This window comes from Myxocyprinus asiaticus, chromosome 1 (assembly GCF_019703515.2).
Source record: "Myxocyprinus asiaticus isolate MX2 ecotype Aquarium Trade chromosome 1, UBuf_Myxa_2, whole genome shotgun sequence".
Classification (NCBI taxonomy): Eukaryota; Metazoa; Chordata; class Actinopteri; order Cypriniformes; family Catostomidae; genus Myxocyprinus; species Myxocyprinus asiaticus.
Genome location: NC_059344.1, coordinates 20,129,755 through 20,151,522, shown reverse-complemented (window position 1 = coordinate 20,151,522; position 21,768 = coordinate 20,129,755). Strand labels below are relative to the sequence as shown.

General features: G+C 44.1%; 1 protein-coding gene across 1 annotated transcript in view; it reads right to left on the bottom strand.

The window, feature by feature from the left end:
• The window catches only part of LOC127446704 (fibroblast growth factor 11-like), a 170,894-nt gene that overhangs the window by 44,052 nt on the left and 105,074 nt on the right, over window positions 1-21,768 (bottom strand). Inside the window, exon 3 of the mRNA XM_051707857.1 lies at window positions 21,541-21,644. Within this exon, the coding sequence (XP_051563817.1) occupies window positions 21,541-21,644 (104 nt within the window). The remainder of the gene's footprint in view (window positions 1-21,540; window positions 21,645-21,768) is intronic.

The following is a 21,768-nucleotide window of genomic DNA, read 5'->3' as shown; positions in this document are numbered from 1 at the left end:
TGAGAGTTGGAGATTGTGGATGCAGTAATTTGTGCCATTTCTCCAGGCTTACAGTTACTAAGCTATCTAGAAGGAAAGCCAAACCTGACTCTACCCACACTTAGACGAATCTTGCGCTCTCACTTCCAAGCTGCTTACCTCTGAATGTCAAGGGAGCAAAGAAACACCACAGAATTTCCTCATGTGTGTTCTAGACCTGTGCCAAAAAACCTTGTTTGCATCTCAAGAGTCAGAATCAGGTCTAAAGTATGATCCAGCATTAGTCCAGAGCATGTTCCTACATACAGTACTCACTGGTCTCCAAAATGACAGCATCAAAGTTGACATGCAGCCACTCCTTTTGGACACACTGATGAGGCTCATTTGAAGTGATTAAACATCGCATGTGTTAATGAGGCAGAAAGACAAAAGAAAAAGAAACTCAATGTGCAACAGCCAACTACTGTCGACCATGCAGTTAAGACCAATGATGAAACCGCTGACAAGAAATGCTCTGCAAACTCAAGTACATCAAAAGCATCCATAAATGTACTGTCAGAACTCAAAGAACTGAGAACTGATGTGGCCTCATTAAAGACACTTAGTGCTGAAATAGCCCACATCAAAAAATCATTAAAGTAACCTGCATTTGTTTCACAACCATGTACTGTTCTCATGCAAAGAGTTCCTGAAAGAGAAATGGCTCTGTGTCAAGTACAACCATTCTGGGCAGCACCCGGCCCCAGCCTAATGCGAGAGACCACTCAGTTTCCACCCCAGTGTGTGTCACGACCATATTATTTACCCACTGCTCGTTCCCAAGTAAGAAGGTGTTTCAATTGCCAGCAGAGAGGGATAGAGGACCACTGCATGCATTGCTATAGATGTGGCAGTGGTTAGCACTTCCAAGCTGGATGTAGAATTCGAGGCATTAAGTCATTAAAAGAGAATCCATTAAATGGAGAGCGGTAGCCACCACGGGACAGGGAGTAACGAGATGTACTGATCAGTCCCAGCCTGTGAGTGAGATAAAAGATGCACAAAGGGGTGACCAGGACATTTGTCCCATATATGAATGCAAACTGCCAGGGACGAAACCACCAGTAAAACATCTCAGAACATGCAGTCCATAAACAAAATACTTGTTTCGTGAATGGGGAAAACTTACCATTAATGATGATGGTGTCCTCTGCTGAACCACTTCCACCCGCACACAGTTTGTCCTACCTGAGAGATATAAAGGAACAGTACTCCGAGAGCTTCATGATGAAATGGGCCACCAAGGTACAGACTGCACATTATCACTCATACGTGAGCGCTTCTTTTGGCCATACTGTATATGCAAGCAGACACTGACCATTATGTCTCCAAAACATGCACGTTTAAAACAGAAAAAAACCCTGTTACGAGACAAGAGCACCATTAAGGAACATTGTTACTACTCAGCCCTTTGAACTAGTGTTTATTGACTTTCTCCACTTAGACAGTTGCAAAGGAGGTTCCAAGTATATACTTGATCATTTCACTCGCTTCGCCTAAGCCTACGCTACTACCTCCAAGTCAGATAAAACAGCTGCTGACCGCATTTTAATAATTTTGCCTTAAAATGTGGCTTCCCTTCTTGCATTCACAATGATCAAGGTGGAGAGTTCGAGAATCAACTCTTTGCTCAGCAGAAAAGTACTGTGGCATCACTGGCTCCAGAACAACCCCCACCACCCTCAAGACAATGGTCAAGTTGAGTGGTTTAACAGGACATTATTAAAAATGATCAGAACACTCACAGAAAGTCAAAAGTTAAACTGGAAAAAATTCCTTGAATAAGCTGCTCTACACTTATAATTGTACTCGCTCTGAAGTCACAGGGTATTCTCCATTTTACCTGTTATATGGCAGGTCCCCAAGACTGCCTGTTGACATGTTATTTGGACTGAATTCAGAGATGCATCCCAGTGGTCAGAAAGAGTATGTAGAGAAATGGAAACATGGAATGGAGGAGGCCTATAGGATTGCAAGAGAGTGTGCTCAGAAATATGCTGATAGGAGCAAAAAGCACTATGACAAGGTGAGAAGTACCACACTACAGCCAAGTGACCGTGTCCTTATTAAGAACCTAACATCTTGAGGAGGTCCAGGTAAACTCCGCAACTTTTGGAAAGATAGCATCCATACAGTTGTGCGTCAGATGGGTGATGAGATTCCAATATATGAAGAAAAACCAGAAAAAGGGAAGGGATGGTCCAGAGTCCTCCATCGCAATTTATTGATGCAATGTGATTAGTGGTCGACCGATTTATTGCCAAGGCCGATAAATCGGCCGATATTCTCACTTTTTTAATTATCGCATCGGCCAATGCATGTGCTGAAAATCGTCCACTTGCATGTGAAGCGACTGAGACATGTAAATGACCAGTCACGGTTCGTTTTGTTGTTACATGCCATCATGTTACTACAATAATAGACCGGTGTGCAACACCGTAACATCATAAAGTGCTCGCTTGTTTCATTCAAACTTACCAGCTGCCTAGAAGAGAAAGACATCCACTCATATGATGAACTTGGGACACCCACTTACAGTGTTGGACAATTAAATGGGGTCATGCAGTCACCACATCAGAACTTATCTTATGTGACTGCACAAGGACTGTCTACATCAGGGGTCAGGAACCTATGGCTCACGAGCCACAAGTGGCTCTTTGTTAAAAATCAAGTGGCTCGCTGGGTGTCTCACCATTCACACATGAAACTTTCTAGGGATCATTTTCTTGCAGAAAGTGTGGGTGCGATTGCAAAGATTGAAGTCAATGACTGATGATTTCCTTTCTCCTGAATTTGTCATACAGCCTACTCCTGGTGAACAAGGTTTGAAATGAACACCCGCTAAATGCAGATTTGTCACGCAGAGTATTTTACTGATGTACCAGCCATTGTGGAAGGTGACTTGTAAGACTTCTCGGAGTGATATATTACAAGAAATTAGACACAAAGATGCGCGTTTGATGAAACGTGATTATATTTTGAAGAACAGACGAAAGAAAAGCCACCGATGCGTGTCTGATTTTATATGTGTGCGCAGTAAGCTCCGCTATTCACAAGTGCAATGAAAGCGCTTCTCCAAGACATGCACATGCATAGAGTTCTGGGTCTCATTTCCCAATAACTATCATTTTCCATCATTTGGAAAGGTGAGGTGATGCAAATTTCAAAGCTTTATACATACTCTGACTCCTCAAATCTTGTCCCAACAATCAGCAGCCATGGGCTCCTCTAAGCAGCTGCCTAGCATTCTGAAAATTTAAATAACTGATGCCCACAAAGCTGGAGAAGGCTATAAGAAGATAGCAAAGCGTTTTCAGGTAGCCGTTTCCTCAGCTCATAATGTAATTAAGAAATGGCAGTTAACAGGAATGGTGAAGTTCAAGTTGAGGTCTGGAAGACCAAGAAAACTTTCAGAGAGAACTCCTCGTAGGATTGCTAGAAAGGCAAATCAAAACTACTGCAAAAGTCCTAAAGAAAGATTTAGCAGACTCTGGAGTAGTGGTGCACTGTTCTACTGTGCAGCGACACCTGCACAAATATGACCTTCATGGAAGAGTCATAAGAAGAAAACCTTTCCTGCATCCTCACCACAAATTTCAGAATCAGAAGTTTGCAAATGAACATCTAAACAAGCCTGATGCATTTTGGAAACAAGTCCAGCGGACTGATGAAGTTAAAATATAACTTTTTGGCTGCAATGAGCAAAGGTACCTCAAAATCCACAATGGACTACCTCAAGAGGCGCAAGCTGAAGGTTTTGCCATAGCCCTCACAGTCCCCCGACCTAAACATCATTGAAAATCTGTAGATAGACCTCAAAAGAGCAGTGCCTGCAAGTCGGCCCAAGAATCTCACAGAACTAGAAGCCTTTTGCAAGGAAGAATGGGCGAAAATCACCCAAGCAAAAATTGAAAGACACTTAGCTGGCTACAAAAAGCTTTTACAAGCTGTGATACTTGCCAGGGCGTTTTACTAAGTACTGACCATGCAGGGTGCCCAAACTTTTGCTTCAGGCCCTTTTCCTTTTTTGTTATTTTGAAACTGTAAAAGATTAATATAAAAAAAGTAAAATTGCTTAAAATATTAAAAAATGTGTCATCTTTAACTTTAAGCCTTTTGGAAATCAGGCCATCTTTTGCTCGCTTAGCTATTCACAGCAACAGAAATTTTGATCAGGGGTGCCCAAACTTTTGCATGCCACTGTAGCTGTTAAGAGCATTTTCTATGAGTGATTTTATGAATGTTCATTATTTTTTATGTGTGCCCAGGGTGTGAAATAGCACCCACCACACTCCAAATGTGACGAGGCTCAATCCAGATTGTGAGCTTCTCTTCCAAATACATTTCATGTGTGAGTAATTTTGCTCATCTACCTGCAACAGGTTGGTGACCTGTAAGACATCTTGGAGTGACACATGACAAAAAATACTGTTAGTCAAAAAGACATGCGCTTGAAGAATCTTTATTACATTTTTATTATATAAGAACAGACAAAAGAAAAGCTGTCATTGCTCGTGTCTGATTCACTGTTTGTTCAGAGGCATGCAACAGGACCCTGTCTCATGGAACGAGCGTATGTAGAGTTTTCACTCCTTTTTCTCTGTTTCATTCGACTGTAAACTGTAAAGAATAATGTAGTCTATGAGAATGCTGCAAATGATCTCCGGTCATCTTGTGCTGTGAGTTTAGTTTGCTTTTTTTCCACAAAGCAGTTCGCTCTTACACATTGTGAACAACTCTGTGAGTTCAGTAATATATACAGGTATCTTTGTATTAAAGAAACAAAGATGAAAGTGATTAAATAATAAAGTAATACAATACATGTTCACCTTGAACTTAAAATTTAGTTATATTTTCTTTTCTTTAGGCAGCATTAACTGTATTACCAAAACGCAATACAAACACATTTGATCAGAACAAACATTTGGCAGCATTTTTTGGGAACACAAGGGAATTTGTTAGGCTTATTTATTGTGATGATTATTATAATTATCTTTACATTTAGAATTGCCTTTAGTTCTTAATTTGTAGGCTATTAGTAATTCTTCACCTGGTGTTGTTGACAGATGCTTGCGTGATGGCAAATGGGGCCATTGGGGATGGTAAATGTTTGGATTTGGGGAGGTGGTTATATATAAGATTATTTAATCACTTCGTTGCTTTTTTCATTTCATTTAAAGTGCAATTTGAATTTAGAAATGTATTTTAAGTTTTTCGTGTTTCAATAAATTAATTTTTAAAGCAAAATCAATAAAGCAAAAATATTCACTGACCCTTGGCAGGGGGGTTGAACATATAATCGGATATCGCGATATTTTAAAGGTGATTATCGTTAAAATATTTTTTACATATCGCCCAGCCCAAAAGCATGAACAATTGTAAAATGAAGTAATTTTATGGAGACCCGCACAAACACGTGTACTCAATTCCATATCGCAACATATTACCTATTAATTTTTGCATATTTGTTTGTTTTTGAGTAGTCTATGAGCAATATAAACATTTTATTTTATTGAAAAACTTTGTTTTTGAAAATAGTAAATTTTTTGTTTGTGCTATGGCTTTTTCAAAAAAATGCATCAACCAAAAATGTAATGCACTCTAGGTCCTCTTGGTGGCATAGTGACTCGCCTCAATCCGGGTGGCGGAGAACAAATCTCAGTTGCCTCCGTGTCTGAGACCGTCAAACCCCACATCTTATCACGTGGCTTGTTGAGCATGTTACCGTGGAGACCTAGCGTGTGTGGAGGCTCACGCTATTCTCCGTGGCATCCACACACAACTCACCATGCGCCCCACCGAGAGCGAGAACCACATTATAGCAACCACGAGGAAGTTAACCCAACATGACTCTACCCACCCTAGCAACCGGGCCAATTGGTTGTTTAGGAAGCCTGACTGGAGTCACTCAGCACGCCCTGAATTTGAAATTGTGACTCCAGGTGTGGTAGTCAGTGTCTTTATTTGCTGAGCTACCCAGGCCCCCCAGTCATTGAACTCTTAAATTTTGAGGGAATTATGGACTGTTTGCCTTAGTCTTGAAAGGCTATTGAAATCTAAACCCTGAAAAACATGGACTGTTGGCTTTGTACCATTTTGAATATACTTTTTCACTATTCTTGTGTGTATCACACAAAAAGGACTGAAAGACTTCTAAGATGAAAGTGAATATGGGTAATGTCGAGACGACATATATTTTTGTAAGGGAGTGTGTGACAGATTGAAATTTATTCAAATTTAAGAACTGTCAACATAGTGTTTGATGAAGAAATTCATAATTAATGCGAATTAACTGTTTAGATACATTTAAAATATTTAAAATTCATATTGTTCATAAAATATGTTGAAAAAATGTTTATAATTGTTTATATCCAAAAATGTTGAAAGATCTCAAATATCGTTTTCATAGTGTCCAGTAGATCTGCGATCAATTGGTCAAGTAAAAAGAGGTTCGTGATTGATTAGTTTTGCCTGATTATACACTAGGGAGCTCTCACGGATTTGCCTCATTCAACATAAAGTTTGCACTGGGGAAACATTGCTGGAGTTTTTCTATTATTATTCTTCTCCCCCTTTTCAGGTATGAAAAGTAAAGTTAGTATGGTTAGTAAAGTGTAAAATAATAAAATATATAATGTTTTACTGTTTAGAGAGATTACTGTAAAGTTTTTATTAGTTTAATCAGGGTAATTGAAAGCCTGTGAGTTCAGGGCTCCATTTTGAGAACGCCTTAACACCTTAAAAACTGCAAACCAATGGCCTGACAACCACAGCAATATGGCATTGTGGCGGTGACTTCTGCAAAGGCAAGCACCACTCACATTTTCTTCAGATAATTTAAAAATCTAGTTGTGTGGTGATAAGTAAAGATTGTAAAGGGAGCATGGTAAGGAGAGCGAGACAAATAAGAGACTGCAGGAATACAGGAAGAAAGAGATAGAATGAGAGTGGTTGTAGGTAAAAGAGCATGGAGAAGCAAGAGAAAAAGAGGAGGACAGACTGCACAGTCGGTGTGTGAGAGTGATTCATTCTCCATGAAGGTCCATGTCTGAGTGTGTCAGCCACTGGAAAACATGAATTATTGATAGGTTCTGAGTTCAGGGTAAGTATGTGTGACAGAGAGAAGCCATGTGTTCAAGGCCTGCTGATCCTACGACACATCACACACAGAGGTGTGTTTGTGATAGAATGTGAATTAATCCTGATATGTAACACATTTGTACCCACTATTCCTGGTCTGAGGGCTCTTGTGTAGAACATGGCTGCAGTCATCTTATCACAAACTGTCTACAAGACCCCACCTAGTACATTAATTAATCTATTAGCTGTCTCTTACTACATGCTCCCTGGAGTACTTAAATCTGATTGGTCAATCACAGCAAGGTATAATTATAATGACTGCAAACTAACAAAAAAAGTCAATTATACGACTGGGGTCCCAGGCAACTGATTTCCTATACTGTAGCTGTGACTGTCACTCCGTGATCACTTTCTTCTACTCAAATCAATATTTTATGTCCATTTATTTATTTATTTATTAGTAGCCATGTAAAAATAGGAAAAAATGTGCAGTCAGCTAGTCAGTATTGCAAAATAAGCCCCTTCAAGGTGTTACCCTTGATCACAAGTCCAAAAACATGCAGGTTAAGTGAACTGGAGACTCTAAAAAAAAATCGCCCCATAGGTGTGAGTGAGAGTCCCCCAGCCACTGGGGGTTGCGTCAGGAAGGGCATCCGGCGTAAAACCTGTGCCAAGTCAAATATGCGGATCACAGATGGTCTGCTGTGGTGACCCCTAACGGAAGCAGCAGAAAGAAGAAGAAGAATCCTAATAGAAAAATTGTGATGGTGGTTTTTATTGCAACAGTTCCAAAGGTTCCTGCTATTTGTGTTTAGTGCACGAATGCTGAGCAGATTGCCACCAAACTGTGACAAAGACAGAATTCTTAAACTGACTAAATCACTCCATAGAAAAACAACTCATGTTCCTTCTGTATTCTTCTCACAGCAAATTATAAAGCAGTTGTAGGGGTTCTAAGCATGGGTGGTAAGAAGGAAACGGGAGCCAGCGTCACAGTCCACGTGTGTATTATTTTACTCACAAGGCTTAACTCAAAATAGGATTTCCAGCAAGAACTTCAATTTACACACACAGCTTCAATGATAACAGTCAACGTAAACTCAATAATTGCATTAATCAAACAGCTTTTCAGTATACAGCTTCAGTCTGGGTGTGTGTATGTGCATCTCGGATTATTGGGCCTTTTAAAGCCCGTCTCCGCTGCCACTGAAATGAGACACAGGTGTTTAGAGTCAATAATCACCAGGTGATGGCTCTTGCTGCTTCCTCTCTCCCCACTGACAGATACAAGACCAAGTCCCCCTCCACATACCCCCACTGCCCGCCCGACTCAGGCCCGGGCCCCGTCCAGCCTGCAACACCCCCCTCACCCCCCCATTCCTGGAGAGGAAATCAGCCACAACCATCTGCGGTCCGGCCTGTGGAACACCTTAAATTTGAACAGCTGAAGTGCCAGGTACCAATGAGTGATCCGTGCATTGGTATCCATTATGCGGTGGAGCCACTAAAGCAGGGCGTGGTCTGAGCAGAGGATGATGGCCCACCCCAGCAGGTAATAGTGGAGGGTTAAGACAGCCCATTTGATGGCCAGGCACTCTTTCTTGATCGTGCTGTATTTACTCTCCCTCAAAGAGAGCTTACGACTAATGTACAGCACGGGCCGTAACCACCCCATCCACCTCCTGCGAGAGTACGGCCCCTAAACCCCTCTCTGATGCATTCATCTGCAAAATGAAGGGTATAGAGAAGTTTGGAGCATGTAAAAGCGGCCTGCCACAGAGTGCAGATTTCACTCTCGTGAAAGCCTGTTGGCACGCCTCCGTCCACTGGACCGGATCTGGCGCCCCCTTATTAGTGATATCAGTCAAGGGGCTGGTGACATCAGAGAAACTAGGCACAAACCTTTGGTAGTAGCCTGCCAGCCCCATAAATTGTCTCACCTCCTTTTTGGTCTTGGGTCGTGGGCAGGCCACTATCGCTGCAGTCTTATCAACATGGGGCTTTACCTGCCCATGACCCAAGTGGAAGCCCAAATACCATACTTCCACCTGTCCAATTGTGCACTTTTTCGGGTTTGTCGTGAGCCCCGCCCGCCTCAGCGACCTCAGTATGGCTCTCAGATGCTGAATATGCCTCCGCCAATCATTACTGTAAATAATAATATCATCTAATTAGGCAGCGGCATATGCGGCGTGTGGCCGGAGAATCTTATCCATGAGGTGCTGGAACGTGGCTGGAGCCCCCAAACAAACCGAACGGAAGAGTGACGAATTGGTGTAATCCGAATGGTGTGGAAAACGCAGTTTTTTCTCGAGATAATGGAGTTAAGGGGATCTGCCAATACCCCTTTGTTAAATCCAGTGTAGAATAAAATTGAGACCTCATAATCGAGATCTCTGACTCGCCGTGTAACCTCAAAGGGTCCATGCCACTTGGCGAGTAAAACTTTGTATCCCGGTGCAAATTCCCGTAGCTGGGCACCCCTATTATAGAGCTGGCTTTGTCTCTCTTGAGCTTGGAGCAAATTTCCCTTTGACAACTGACCTAGAGTGTGTAGCTTTGCTCGAAGGTCAAGGACATACTGAATTTCATTTTTGCTTTGGGAAGGTCCCTCCTCCCACGCCCCCCATATGACATCAAGCATCCTGCAGGGCTGATGTCCATACAGGAACTCGAAGGTGGAAAACCCCGCAGAGGCTTGCGAGACCTCCCAGACTGCAAATAAATGGGGTTCCAGCCATTTGTCCCAGTTTCTAGCATCCTCACGTATGAACTTAAGAATCATATTTTTTATGGTTCGATTAAATCATTCGACCAGCCCATCAGTTTGTGGGTGGTAAACACTGATGCGAATCAATTTAATCCCCAGCAATTCATAAAGTTTGCGCATTGTGCGTGATATAAATGTTGTGCCTTTATCGGTGAGGATTTCCTTCAGAATCCCCACCCTGGAGAGGATTTTGAAGAGTGCCTCCGCAACACTGTGTGCTGAGATGTTGCGCAAAGGCACCGCTTCCAGATATCACGTTGCATAATCCATCAGAACTAATACAAACCGATATCCACGAGGTCCATACCAATTCTTTTTAAGGGTGCAATTTCCTTACTAGTCCTAAATGACCCGCCATAGGATTATGGTGAGCCGCCTGGAAAAGTGTTTCCTGACAGCTCTTCAGGACTAAAAACTGGGTTGAATTTTCATGGGTTTGAGTGTTCTGCATCACTCGATACAACCGGTCCCTAATAATTGAAAAATATGGATATGTGAGTGTGACGTTAGGCTGGAGCTGCTGGCCATCGATCACTCTCACTTGGCAAAAAGGCGTGCTTAAGGGTTTTGTCACGTGACTGCTCTAGAGGGAAATCCCCCTCCGGGAATTCCCTATGGGCGGGAATGCCAAAGGATTCCCCTCTTGCGTCACTCTGATGCTGAGCAGCCGTACACCGCCCCGGCTCTGCCAGCCATGACCTGCTCCTCGTCCTCCCTGTCCTTGCACAGGATGTAAAGTAGGCTCACTGGGGGAAACGCATATTTGCGTAGTCCAGGGGCCAGCTGTGTGCCAGCGCGTCTATACCGAGAGGTGCCTCGGTCAGGGCGTACTAGAGCGGGCAGTGGGAGGATTCTTGGGAAGCAAACAGGTCTACCTGTGCCTGCCTGAATTGACTCTAAATCAGCTGGACCACCTGAGGGTGGAGTCTCCACTCTCCCCTGAGGGTAACCTGTCGTGACAGCGCATCCGCTACAGTGTTGAGGTCACCCGGGATGTGAGTGGCTTGCAGCGACTTGAGGTGCTGCTGACTCCAGAGGAGGAGATGGCAGGGCGAGTTGTGACATACAACGGGAGCATAAACCGCCTTGACGGTTGATGTATGCCACCGTTGCCATGTTGTCTGTCCGAACTAACACATGCTTGCCCTGGATCAACGGCCGAAACCTCTGCAGGGTGAGCAGAATTGCCAACAACTCGAGGCAGTCGATGTGCCAACGCAGCCACGGGCCTGTCCAGGAGCCGGTGACTGCGTGCCCATTGCATAGAGTGCCCCAGCCCATTTTGAAGGCGTCTGTCGTAACCACGATGCGCCTGGAGACCTGCTGTAGGGGAACGTATGCCCGTAGAAATAAGAGGTCGGTCCAAGAGCTGAAGAGGTGGTGACAGACCGGCATGATGGCCACGCAATGTGTCCCGTGGCGCCATGCCCATCTCGGGACTCGAGTCTGGGGCCAGTGCTGAAGTGGTCTCATATACATCAACCTGAGTGGAGTGGCCACCACTGATGATGCCATATGCCTCATGAGCCTCTGAAACAGTTTCAGTGGAACCGCTGTCTTCTGTTTGAATGCCTTCAAACAGGTCAGCACCGACTGTGCGCGCACGTTCGTGAGGCACGCCGTCATCGAGACTGAGTCCAACTCCAAGACGAGAAAAGAGATGCTCTGAACCAGGGGGAGCTTGCTCTTTCCCCAGTTGACCCAAAGCCCTTGTCGGCTGAGGTGCGAGAGCACCAGGTCCCTGTGTGCACACAACATCCCGAGAGTGAGCTAGGATTAGCCAATCGTCGAGATAGTTGAGGATACGAATGCCCACTTCCCTTAACGGGGCAAGGGCTGCCTCTGCGACCTTCGTGAAGACGCGAGGGGACAAGGACAGGCCGAAACGGAGGACCTTGTACTGATACGCCCGACCCTCGAATGCAAACCGCAGGAAGGGTCTGTGTCGAGGTAGAATCGAGACGTGGAAGTACGCGTCCTTCAGGTCTACCAAACTTGATGCCATCTAGAATGCATTTCTGCATCAGCATCTTGAACGGGAGTCTGTGTAAAGCCCGGTTCAGTACTCACAGGTCCAAGATTGGCCGCAACCCACCGCCATTCTTCGGTACAATGAAGTAGGGGCTGTAAAACCCCTTCTTCATCTCAGCCGGAGGGACAGGCTTTAACGCACCCTTCCGTAGGAGGGTAGCGATTTCCGCCTGCAAGGTAGCGGCGTTCTCGCCCTTCACCGAGGTGAAGTGGACGCCGCTGAACCTGGGCGGATGCCTGGCCATCTGAATTGCATAGCCGAGTCGGACGGTCCGGACCAGCCATCACGACAGGTTGGAAAGCGCAAGCCACGCGTCCAAGCTCCGGGTGAGGGGGACAACGGGGACAATTTCGTCGGACGTACCGGCGGGTGGGGCCTCGTGGTGGGGTGGAGCCTGAGGTGCCACGTAATGTCGTGGCCATGCTGAGTTCAGGGACATCAAAGCACTTACCTGGCTCCTTGTGACCACCCCTGGAACAGCCTGGGACAGGGGAGGAAGAGGCCTGTCCTCTTGACCCGTGGAGACCGTCACATCGGGGGTGGATTTGTGCCACAGCTGGGTGCGTAAGGGCGGGGAGACCGCCGCTGGAGCGCCAAACCTGCCAAAATGGAATGGTGGATGGTGGTAATGATGACGGCCGTGCGCACGGGGTATGTGACCCAGGGAATGAGGAAACCGCTCTTTTGCTGAATTCTTGGGTACCGCAGCCACTTGGGCATGCTGCAAAATTAAATGAAAAGGTAACAAAAGATTCTCCTCCCGGCCCTCCACTGGGGGATGGAGTGGTCTGCTTACCAGCTCCAGAGCAGCGGGTTTCCTCGCCCCTGGGTCACCCGTCTCAGGGGCGCTTTGAAGCCTTTCTCGGGTTCTTGATGGCTGGCCGTGAGACGGGTGGCATCTGCTCCTGTGGTGGGCTCCACGCCAGGGCCGGGCTGCAGGGGCGGGCTGCGGCAGAGCTGGTGGAGAACTGCAGGGGGATGCCCTGGGCGACGAGCAGACAGGGTGTGGGATCTTGACCCGTGCCGGGCAGGATGTGCTGGATAGCTTCCGTCTATTGCTTCACCGCCGAGAACTGCTGAGCAAAGTCCTCGACGGTGTCACCGAACAGGCCAACCTGGGAAATGGGGCGCCAAGGAACCGTGCCTTGTTGGCCTCTCCCATCTCAACCAGGTTGAGTCAAAGGTGGCACTCCTGGACCACCAAGGTGGACATCGCCCACCTGAGAGACTGCGCCGTGGCCTTCGTCACCCGGGGAGCGAGGTCGGTGGCCAAGTGCAGCTCCTGCATCAATCCTGGGGTGGAAATACCCTCGTGCAGTTCCTTTAGCGCCTTGGCTTGGTGGACTTGCAGGAGAGCCATGGCGTACAGGGTGGAGGCGGCTTGTCCAGCGGCACCGTAGGCTTTGGCCGTCAGGGACGACGTAAACCTACAGGCCTTGAATGGGAGCTTTGGGCGCCCGCACCAGGTGGCGGCGCTCTGCGGGCATAGGTGCACCGCGAGTGCCTTATCTACTGGGGGGATCGCCGAATAGCCCTTGGCCGCCCCACCATCGAGGGTAGTGAGGGCGGGGGAGCTGAAAGATCGGGACCGGGCAGTAAAAGTTGCCTCCCACGACCTTGTCAGCTCCTTGTGCACTTCCGGGAAGAAAGGAACTGGGGCGGGGCGTGGCTGTGAGTGGCACCGCGAACCCAGGAACCAATTAACGAGCCGCGAGGGTTCAGTGGAGAGCGGAGGGTTCCACTCTAGCCCGACGCTCGCAGCTGCCCGGGAAAGCATGTCTGTCATCTCCATGTCAGCCTGTGACTGGGCAACTGTACCTGAGGGGGGGAGGCCAGCTGAGGCTTCCGTGTCCGACTGGACGAGCCCGCTCTCCGATGCTGTGCTCGAGAGCTCATCACCTTCGCGGGCACCGAACAAGAGGTCGAACTCGCCGTGAGACGAGCCGGCGGACTCATCCGGAAGCCCGATCGGGGTAGACGAGCGTGCTGGGGAATGGGAGGTCCATGGGGGGATACCCGGTGGAGGTGGTCCCATTGGGGTCTCCAAATCGCCCCAGTGCTTGCCGCGCTGGCCTCATACCCGTAGGTAGAAGGACCGGGGCGGGGAGCCGCTGGGGTGGCTTGCTTTCTTACGAAGGCAAGCCGTGACCACATCGTTGCCATGGACATGTTCTTGTAATGAGTACATGACCCATCCACGAACGCTGTCTCTGTGTGGGCAACGCCCAGACAAGAAAGACAGAGATTGTGACCGTCAGTAGGCGAGAGATAACAACCGAAACCAAGAATAACACACAAATGGAAAGGCATCTTTAAAAAGACGTGTCTTTAAAAAGACGTTCCGTGTGTTCCGCTCTTTTAGAGAAATATACTCTTTTTTAGAATATACTCTTTTATTTCTGCCGAAGCGCCCAGGGGCGTTCTCTGCAGTGCACCAGTTGAAGCCGCTGAAATGTGCCGTCAGATCCAGCAGAGGTGAATGAACAGCCGTGGGAATTCAGCTCAGTGAGCATCGACCGTTCGGCTCCGAAGAGAAAACCTGAATGAGTGGTTGCATACCAGCTCCTTTTATACCTGTATGTTCAGGGGAGTGGTATGCAAATACCACTCGCCAATTTTCATTGGCCTTTTTTCAAAGACCAGAGGTGTTTCGGGCTCCCAAGAATGACCCTTGTGTCACTACATCGACACAACGTCGAGTGATGCTGGCCAAGGTCATAGCGGACTTGGAGGATCTTGCTGTAATACGTCGATCGATCACTTCCATGGAGACGAAATTCTTGGAGTTGGTTACAAGAATAGGGGATGTTGAAAAACGGATCGATTATCTGGAGTCATTGGAGAGGGAATTAGCTGCTAACACGCTAGCGACCCAGGCAGACTTGGAACGTGTTTTGGAAAAATTGGAAGACCTTGTGAATCGTAATCGGCAAAACAACGTCCGAATTGTTGGAATTCCTGAGAACGAAGAAGGCCGAGATATGATGAAATTCCTGGACGAGCTCTTCCCGAGTCTGCTCGATATAACAGACCATAAGGTGGAAATCGAGCAAGCTCTCAGAGTCTCAGCTCAGATATCTGCTGAGGGAGACAGGCCCCGATCAATTCTGGCCAAATGTCTGAGATCATCTGATAAAGATCTCGTATTACGTGAGGCGAGGAGTAAAGGAAGGCCTTTTCTTGCTATCAGACTTTGTGAATTCGACAAGAGAGAAATGGGATCGATTCAAGAAATGCAAGAAACTCTTACTTCAGCGGAATGTCGCTTTTGCATTGATGTTCCCAGCCAAATTGAGAATAGATGCTAAGGATGACTGTAAAACTTTCACATGCCCACAGCAATCATTATCCTTCATAAAGTCAATGGAGTGAATAAGTAAATGTGTGATGCAGCCGAGTGGACCTGACTCACTGAACATTCACTTGACTGTTCGAGGAAGCTAAGTGCCTTCTTTGTTTCTTTTTGTGCTGGTTCCGCCTAATGGTTGGAGTTTGTTTTGTGGAGTAACACTCCTTCTGGGCAGTTGTGGATGAATCTGTATGTTCTTTGTGCTTATGCCTCCTATTGGTTGGAGTTTGTTCTGTGGAATATTTCTTGCAAAACATTGGAGTGTTTAGGGCATTTTTTTTTTGCACTCATGTAACAGCCAAGTGAGCCTGACTCACTGAACATTCACTTGACTGTCCGAAGAACCAGAGCAGTTTTTTTGTTTTTGTGCTGGTTCCGCCTAGTGGCTGGAGTTTTTTTGTGGAGGAACACACCTTCGGAACAGTTATGTGGAGGAATCTACACGTCTTTGTGTTTATCCCACCTATTGGCTGGAGTTTGTTTTATAGTTTTCTGTTCTGTTGTGTAATTCTGTCTCACAAAATTTGTACAGGAGCACCGGACTTGAGCAATCCGACAGCAACGTTGTTGTAGGGACTCTCGTAGGCATACATGGACTGTTTGAGTTTAGAGGGATGGACGCGGGCACATTTTTATTTTTAGTTTTTTTGTGTGGGGGTTTGTTTGTTGCTCTAATGTTGGAATGTGGTCTTTTTAATTTTATTTTTGACACAATATATATATATATATATTATATGTCAAATGTCAAATGTTAATATGAGTGGATTGTCTCTCTCCACATGGAATGTGAATGGGTTGGGGCACCAAATAAAAAGAAGGAAGGTTATTTCTTTTCTTAAACGTAATAAATATGATATTGTGTTTCTTCAAGAAATGCATCTTTGCCCGCAGGAAGATGAAAAATTTGGGAAGATATGGGGTCGACATATTTTCTTTAGTGCTGGCTCAAGTAAGAGCAGGGGAGTCATTACATTGACAAGTAAACATCTACAATTCAAATATCTCAAACAGATTAATGATAAATTAGGAAGAGTCATTATTGTTTTAGCAGAAATTCATGGGCAAAGGTTGATTTTGGCTAATATTTATGCACCTAATGCTGATTATCAGGGCTCTTTTATAGATACTGAAGGGAAGTTGCAAGCCGCTGGCACCCCTCATGATATAATATTGGGAGGAGACTTTAATCTTTTGATGGACTCAGTCCTTGGTCATAGTGAAGCAAAAGTGTGTAAGCCCCCTAGAGCAACACTGACGCTTCACAAGATGTGTAAAATCTTGGTCTTACAGATATTTGGAGACTTTTGAATCCATCTGGTAGGGACTATACATTTTTTTCAGCAGTCCATAAGATTTATTCTAGAATAGATTTTTATATATATATATATATATATATATATATATATATATATATATATATATATATATATAAGTCCCTCATTTCATCTGTTGTGGATTGCTCAGTTGGAAACATCTTAGTCTCAGATCACACCCTGGTGATTTTAGAGGTGTTGCCATATACAGAGAAGAAGAAATCATATAGTTGGCACTTTAATGTATCCCTTTTCCAACAAATGTTAAAGACTGAAATCAGTGTTTATATGGAGACAAACTGGTCCTCAGGATCCTCTGTGGGCATGGCTTGGGAGGCACTTAAGGCAGTTCTTAGGGGCCAGATCATACAGTATGCCTCATTCATCAAAAAATCCTAAGCATGAGAACTCGTGGAGTTAGAAAGGAATATTAAAAATGCTGAGGTAGAGCTGAAGCGCCAAATGTTGTCTGATGGCCTCAGAAAATTGACCTGATTGAAATACAGATATAATACTATTTTGTCACGGAAGGTGGAGTGTTGGCTGTTCAGGGCAAGACAGTCATATTTTGAGTCAGGTGATAAAGCAGGGAAGCTTCTGGCTAGATATATAAAGCAGCGAGAGTCTTTTTCTACCATTCCCTCAGTGAAAACGGCTAATGGTGAAATATTTACCTCGGTCATTGATATTAATAATGCTTTTAAAGAATTCTATCTTGAGCTTTATAGTTCCACATCTTCATCTACTGATGAATATATTAGGAACTTTGTGGAACCATTAGATCTCCCTAAACTGACGACTGAGCAAAAAAATTCTCTTGATTCCGGGATAAACTTGGAGGAGTTTGATGATATAACCAAAGGAATAGTTCACCCAAAAATGAAAATGTGCTGATAATTTACTCACCCTCAGGCCATCCTAGATGTATCGGAGTTTCTTTCTTCATCAAAACAGAATTTTAGGATTTCATTTCAGGCCTCCTCCTCTAAACAATGCAAGTGAATGTACTCCATTATTTAACGGTCCAAAATGCATATTTAGGGTGCATCAAAATAATCCACACGACTCCAGTCGACTAATAAAGTTCTTCTGAATGCAAACGATTGATTATTTTGAGAAACAAAACAATACTTATTTACTTTTTAACTACAAATGTTCACTTCCGTACATCTCTGTGACGTGCACTCATGAGAGGGATGACGTAAGCTTGTTGGTAAGGTCACGCGTCACATGGAGGAGGAGTCAGGAAGCGCGTCATTGTTTACATTGTTTTTTTTATTTTTATTTTTTTATTATTATTTGGAAATGATTTTTTATTTTATTTTATATTGTTTTGAAATTGTTTTGGACTGTTTTGGTTTGTGAACGGCGCTTGGTCTGTGCTCTGTACAAGTTTCTATTGTAAACAATGACGGGCTTCCTGCCTCCTCCTCTACGTGACGCGTAACCTTACCAACGAGTTTACGTCATCCCTCTCATGAGCGCACATCACAGAGATGTACGGAAGCGAACATTTGTAGTTAAAAAGTATATAAGTATTATTTTGTTTCTCAAAATAATCAATCGTTCACGTTCAGAAGAACTTTATTTGGTGACTGGAGTCGTGTGGATTATTTTGATGTACCCTAAATAAATTCACTTGCATTGTTTAGAGGAGGAGGCTTGAAATGAAATCCTAAAAGTCTTAAATTCTGTTTTGATGAAGAAAGAAACTCCGATACATCTTGGATGGCCTGAGGGTGAGTAAAAAACATTTTTGGGTGAACTATTCCTTTAAGGCCTTACCTCCCAGCAAGGCTCCGGAGCCAGATGGCTTTGCTGCTGAATTTTTTAGATCTTATGCTACAGAACTGGCTCCACTTTTGTTAGAAGTTTATACGGAATCATAAAATATGGAATGGAAATCTTCTGCCAACCAAGACACAAGCCCGGATCAGTCTGATTCTTAAAAATGACAAGTAAGAGTTACCATCCAATTTCCCTGATTCAGCTAGATGTTGAAATTTTGTCAAAAAGTTTGGCTAACCGATTAAGTAAAGTTGTGACATCTCTTATACATATAGATCAGGTGGGGTTTATTCGGGGTCATAGCTCTTCTGATAACATTAGGCGTTTCATCAATATCATGTGGTCAGTGGCAAATGATCAGACTCCGGTCGCTGCCATCTCACTTGACACCGAAATTGCATTTGATATGGTAGAATGGGATTCTCTTTTTAAGGTTTTGGAAATATACAGGTTCGGGAATACTTTTATTTAGCGGATTAAGTTACTTTATAGACACCCGGTAGTGGCGGTACAAACAAATGGATTCATTTCAGATTATTTTACTCTGGATAGGGGCACCCGGCAGGGTTGTCCTCTTTCCCCATTATTGTTCTGTCTTGCCCTGGAACCATTAGCAGCCGCGATAAGAAAGGAGGATGATTTTCCAGGGGTGATGGCGGGAGGTGTGGCACATAAGCTTTTGCTTTACGTAGATGATATTTTGTTATTTGTCTCCAACCCCACTAGATCTATGCCTTGCCTCCATAGGATAATTAACTTCTTCTCTAAATTCAGCCTCAGAGTCAATTGGTCTAAATCCGAAGCTTTGGCTCTGACAGCATACTGCCCAGAAATGGCTTTTCAACCGGGCACCTTCCAGTGGCCCAAACAGGGCATTAAGTATTTGGGCATTTTATTCCCAGCAAATTTGTGTGATTCTGTTAGAGTTAAATTTGACCCTGTAATAAAAAGGTTTTCGAGTGATGTGAGTAGGTGGGCTTCATTACATTTATCTATGAAGGTGTCAAGGAATTAATTTCTTACAAAACACTTAAATAAAGTAAACAACAGAATATGTTTTGATTGTACTCCTTCCTTTGAAGCTCAGGATTGAGCTGCGACTCAAAAGTCCTGTCTCCTGTTTTCGTGTTTGTGCAACAAGATCACACAGGAATTCATCATGTAGCTTCCAAAAATTTTACCCTGAAATCAACATCACACTGCTGGATTACTAAAAAGAGCCATGCCCAATCATACATATTAGCATAATTTTAACTGTGTTCACCTTTCCTTATAGCAGTTCTGATAGCACATCGCGTGAGCAGCCTCCGAGACACGGGTTCCGGTCTCATGGTAACCAGGAAGTAATCGTGTTCACATAAACAATGGTGCGTGCGATTCGGAGGTACCATTTTTGCTTTAAAATTTATTTTTTACTCCACTGACAGTTAAGTTTAGGTTAGGGGATATGGCTAATAATAAAGGCATCACTTTTGACTGTATTTACAACAAAAAATACTCTCTTTAAACTCCATAAACACTTTGGCGCCACTCTGTGTGAATATTTCACTTGGGAAATGGAGCGCACATAAGCTCCACAACACTTCCAGCTTCGGCCACTGGGGGCAGTGGTTCGAAGTTCGGCAAGCACAGACCTACTTCAGCTGCAGAGCTTTTGACCTACTGTTGCCAAATTTACTGTGTGAACAGTATGGTTTTCATTGCGTTTTGTGACATGCATTTCTGGCTTCATACAAGTCTCTCTAGTCTAAAATATTATGCTAAAAAAAGCTGAAAGTTAGTAATGAAAGTTAGGACACAGGTAGAATGGTTAGAGTGCTTTGCAGAAAGACGGTGAAGAGAGCAAAGAAAAAGAGGTCGCCGTGCTTGAGGTTGTCTAGGATAGGTATTTTCTCTTTTTCTCTCTTGGTTTTTTTTTTTTTTTTTTATATGTATGGTCATTTTCCTCTGTGGAAAATAGGTCCCTATTCTTCCCATGAGGAGGACACATCCTCTTCAGATGTTGTCCTTCTAAGAGAAGAGAAAGAGAGAGGTAGAGAGTGCATGTGTGTTTCTGTATGTGTTTGAGAGAAAGAGAAATATAATAACAGATGAGAGGGAAGTGCAAGAAAGTGATTTTTTTTATTATTATTATGTTCAAGTGTAGCTGTTACATATTGAAGGCATTTAGCAGACACTCTTGCAGAACTACTTGGAAAAAGAGCTTTAGTTTTCATATATTTTTTTTAATTACTAGGGTACTTATAATGGCCCCCAAAACATTTGATTGGACAAAATGAGTGAGTGCAGCTTAATACATCAATATTTTTGGTCTGTATTCCCCAGAAAGAGAGAAAGAGACTTATGGCAAGTTTACACTACACGATTTTAGGCCCAGGTTTTACTCGCCGACAGTTTTGTGGAGATCGCCGTCAAAAGCCCGAAATCATAGGCAAATCAGAACTCACTCCCGTGAGCGACGAACGCGATGTATGAATTATCAAAGACGCAATCTGAGAGAAGCGCTGACGCGTCGCCGATGTCAGCGAGATATCTAGCATGTTAAATATCTGGACCTGTCTGCGATTCCAAATCACGCAATGTGAAATGTGTTTTGACTGAATACAACTGCAGTGTTGACCTACAGCCAATGAGCTCATGTAACAGTTGTGTAATATGAACGATACCACAATCCGATGTCTTTGAAAGCCGTGTAGTGTGTAGGAGGCATTAGAGAGATAGGAAGAGAAGAGAGAGAGACTGTACAGTTTATATTTGCATATCTGCATAAAGTGAATTTTGTCAACATTTAGGAGTACACTAACATATAAACAACTTCTAAGCTAAGACATGAACTACAAGCATTAAAATTTTGATTTCACTGGGTCTATAAGGGGAATTGACTTCATACGTCCACTAAGAATGACTTTGGTTAAATGAAATTGCAGAAATGGCTCAGAGAAATGGTCTAAAATAATTTGTTTGCAGATGCCACTTGGTTTGATATCTTGCTATCTAATACAATTAAATTCATACATTTCACTCAGTTGTTGCAGTTAACTTCATTAGTAGCACCCTATTCCAAGCCAAAGAGCATAACATATTTTTCATGGTTTCTTTGATGAAGAGAATAAAACATGGACATAACAGCTTGTGTTAGGACTGGTCTTAAAAGGTTTGTAACCGGAGAATTTGAATCGTGTGTACATACCGAAGTGTAGAGGTAGCCTTCGCTGTTCATACCAATGTAGAGACCAGTCTTGGTGCTTTGGATGGCCACTATCCTCAGACCCACAGGAATCAAGTTGAACAGCACTGCAATTGTGTGTGAGGGAGACAAAAATAAAGAAACTATTGCTAGTTGCTATTTGTTTATGTTTACCTTGTTTACTCCACAGATTTATTCCATAGTTCACACATTAATGAAAGTTGTCATCAT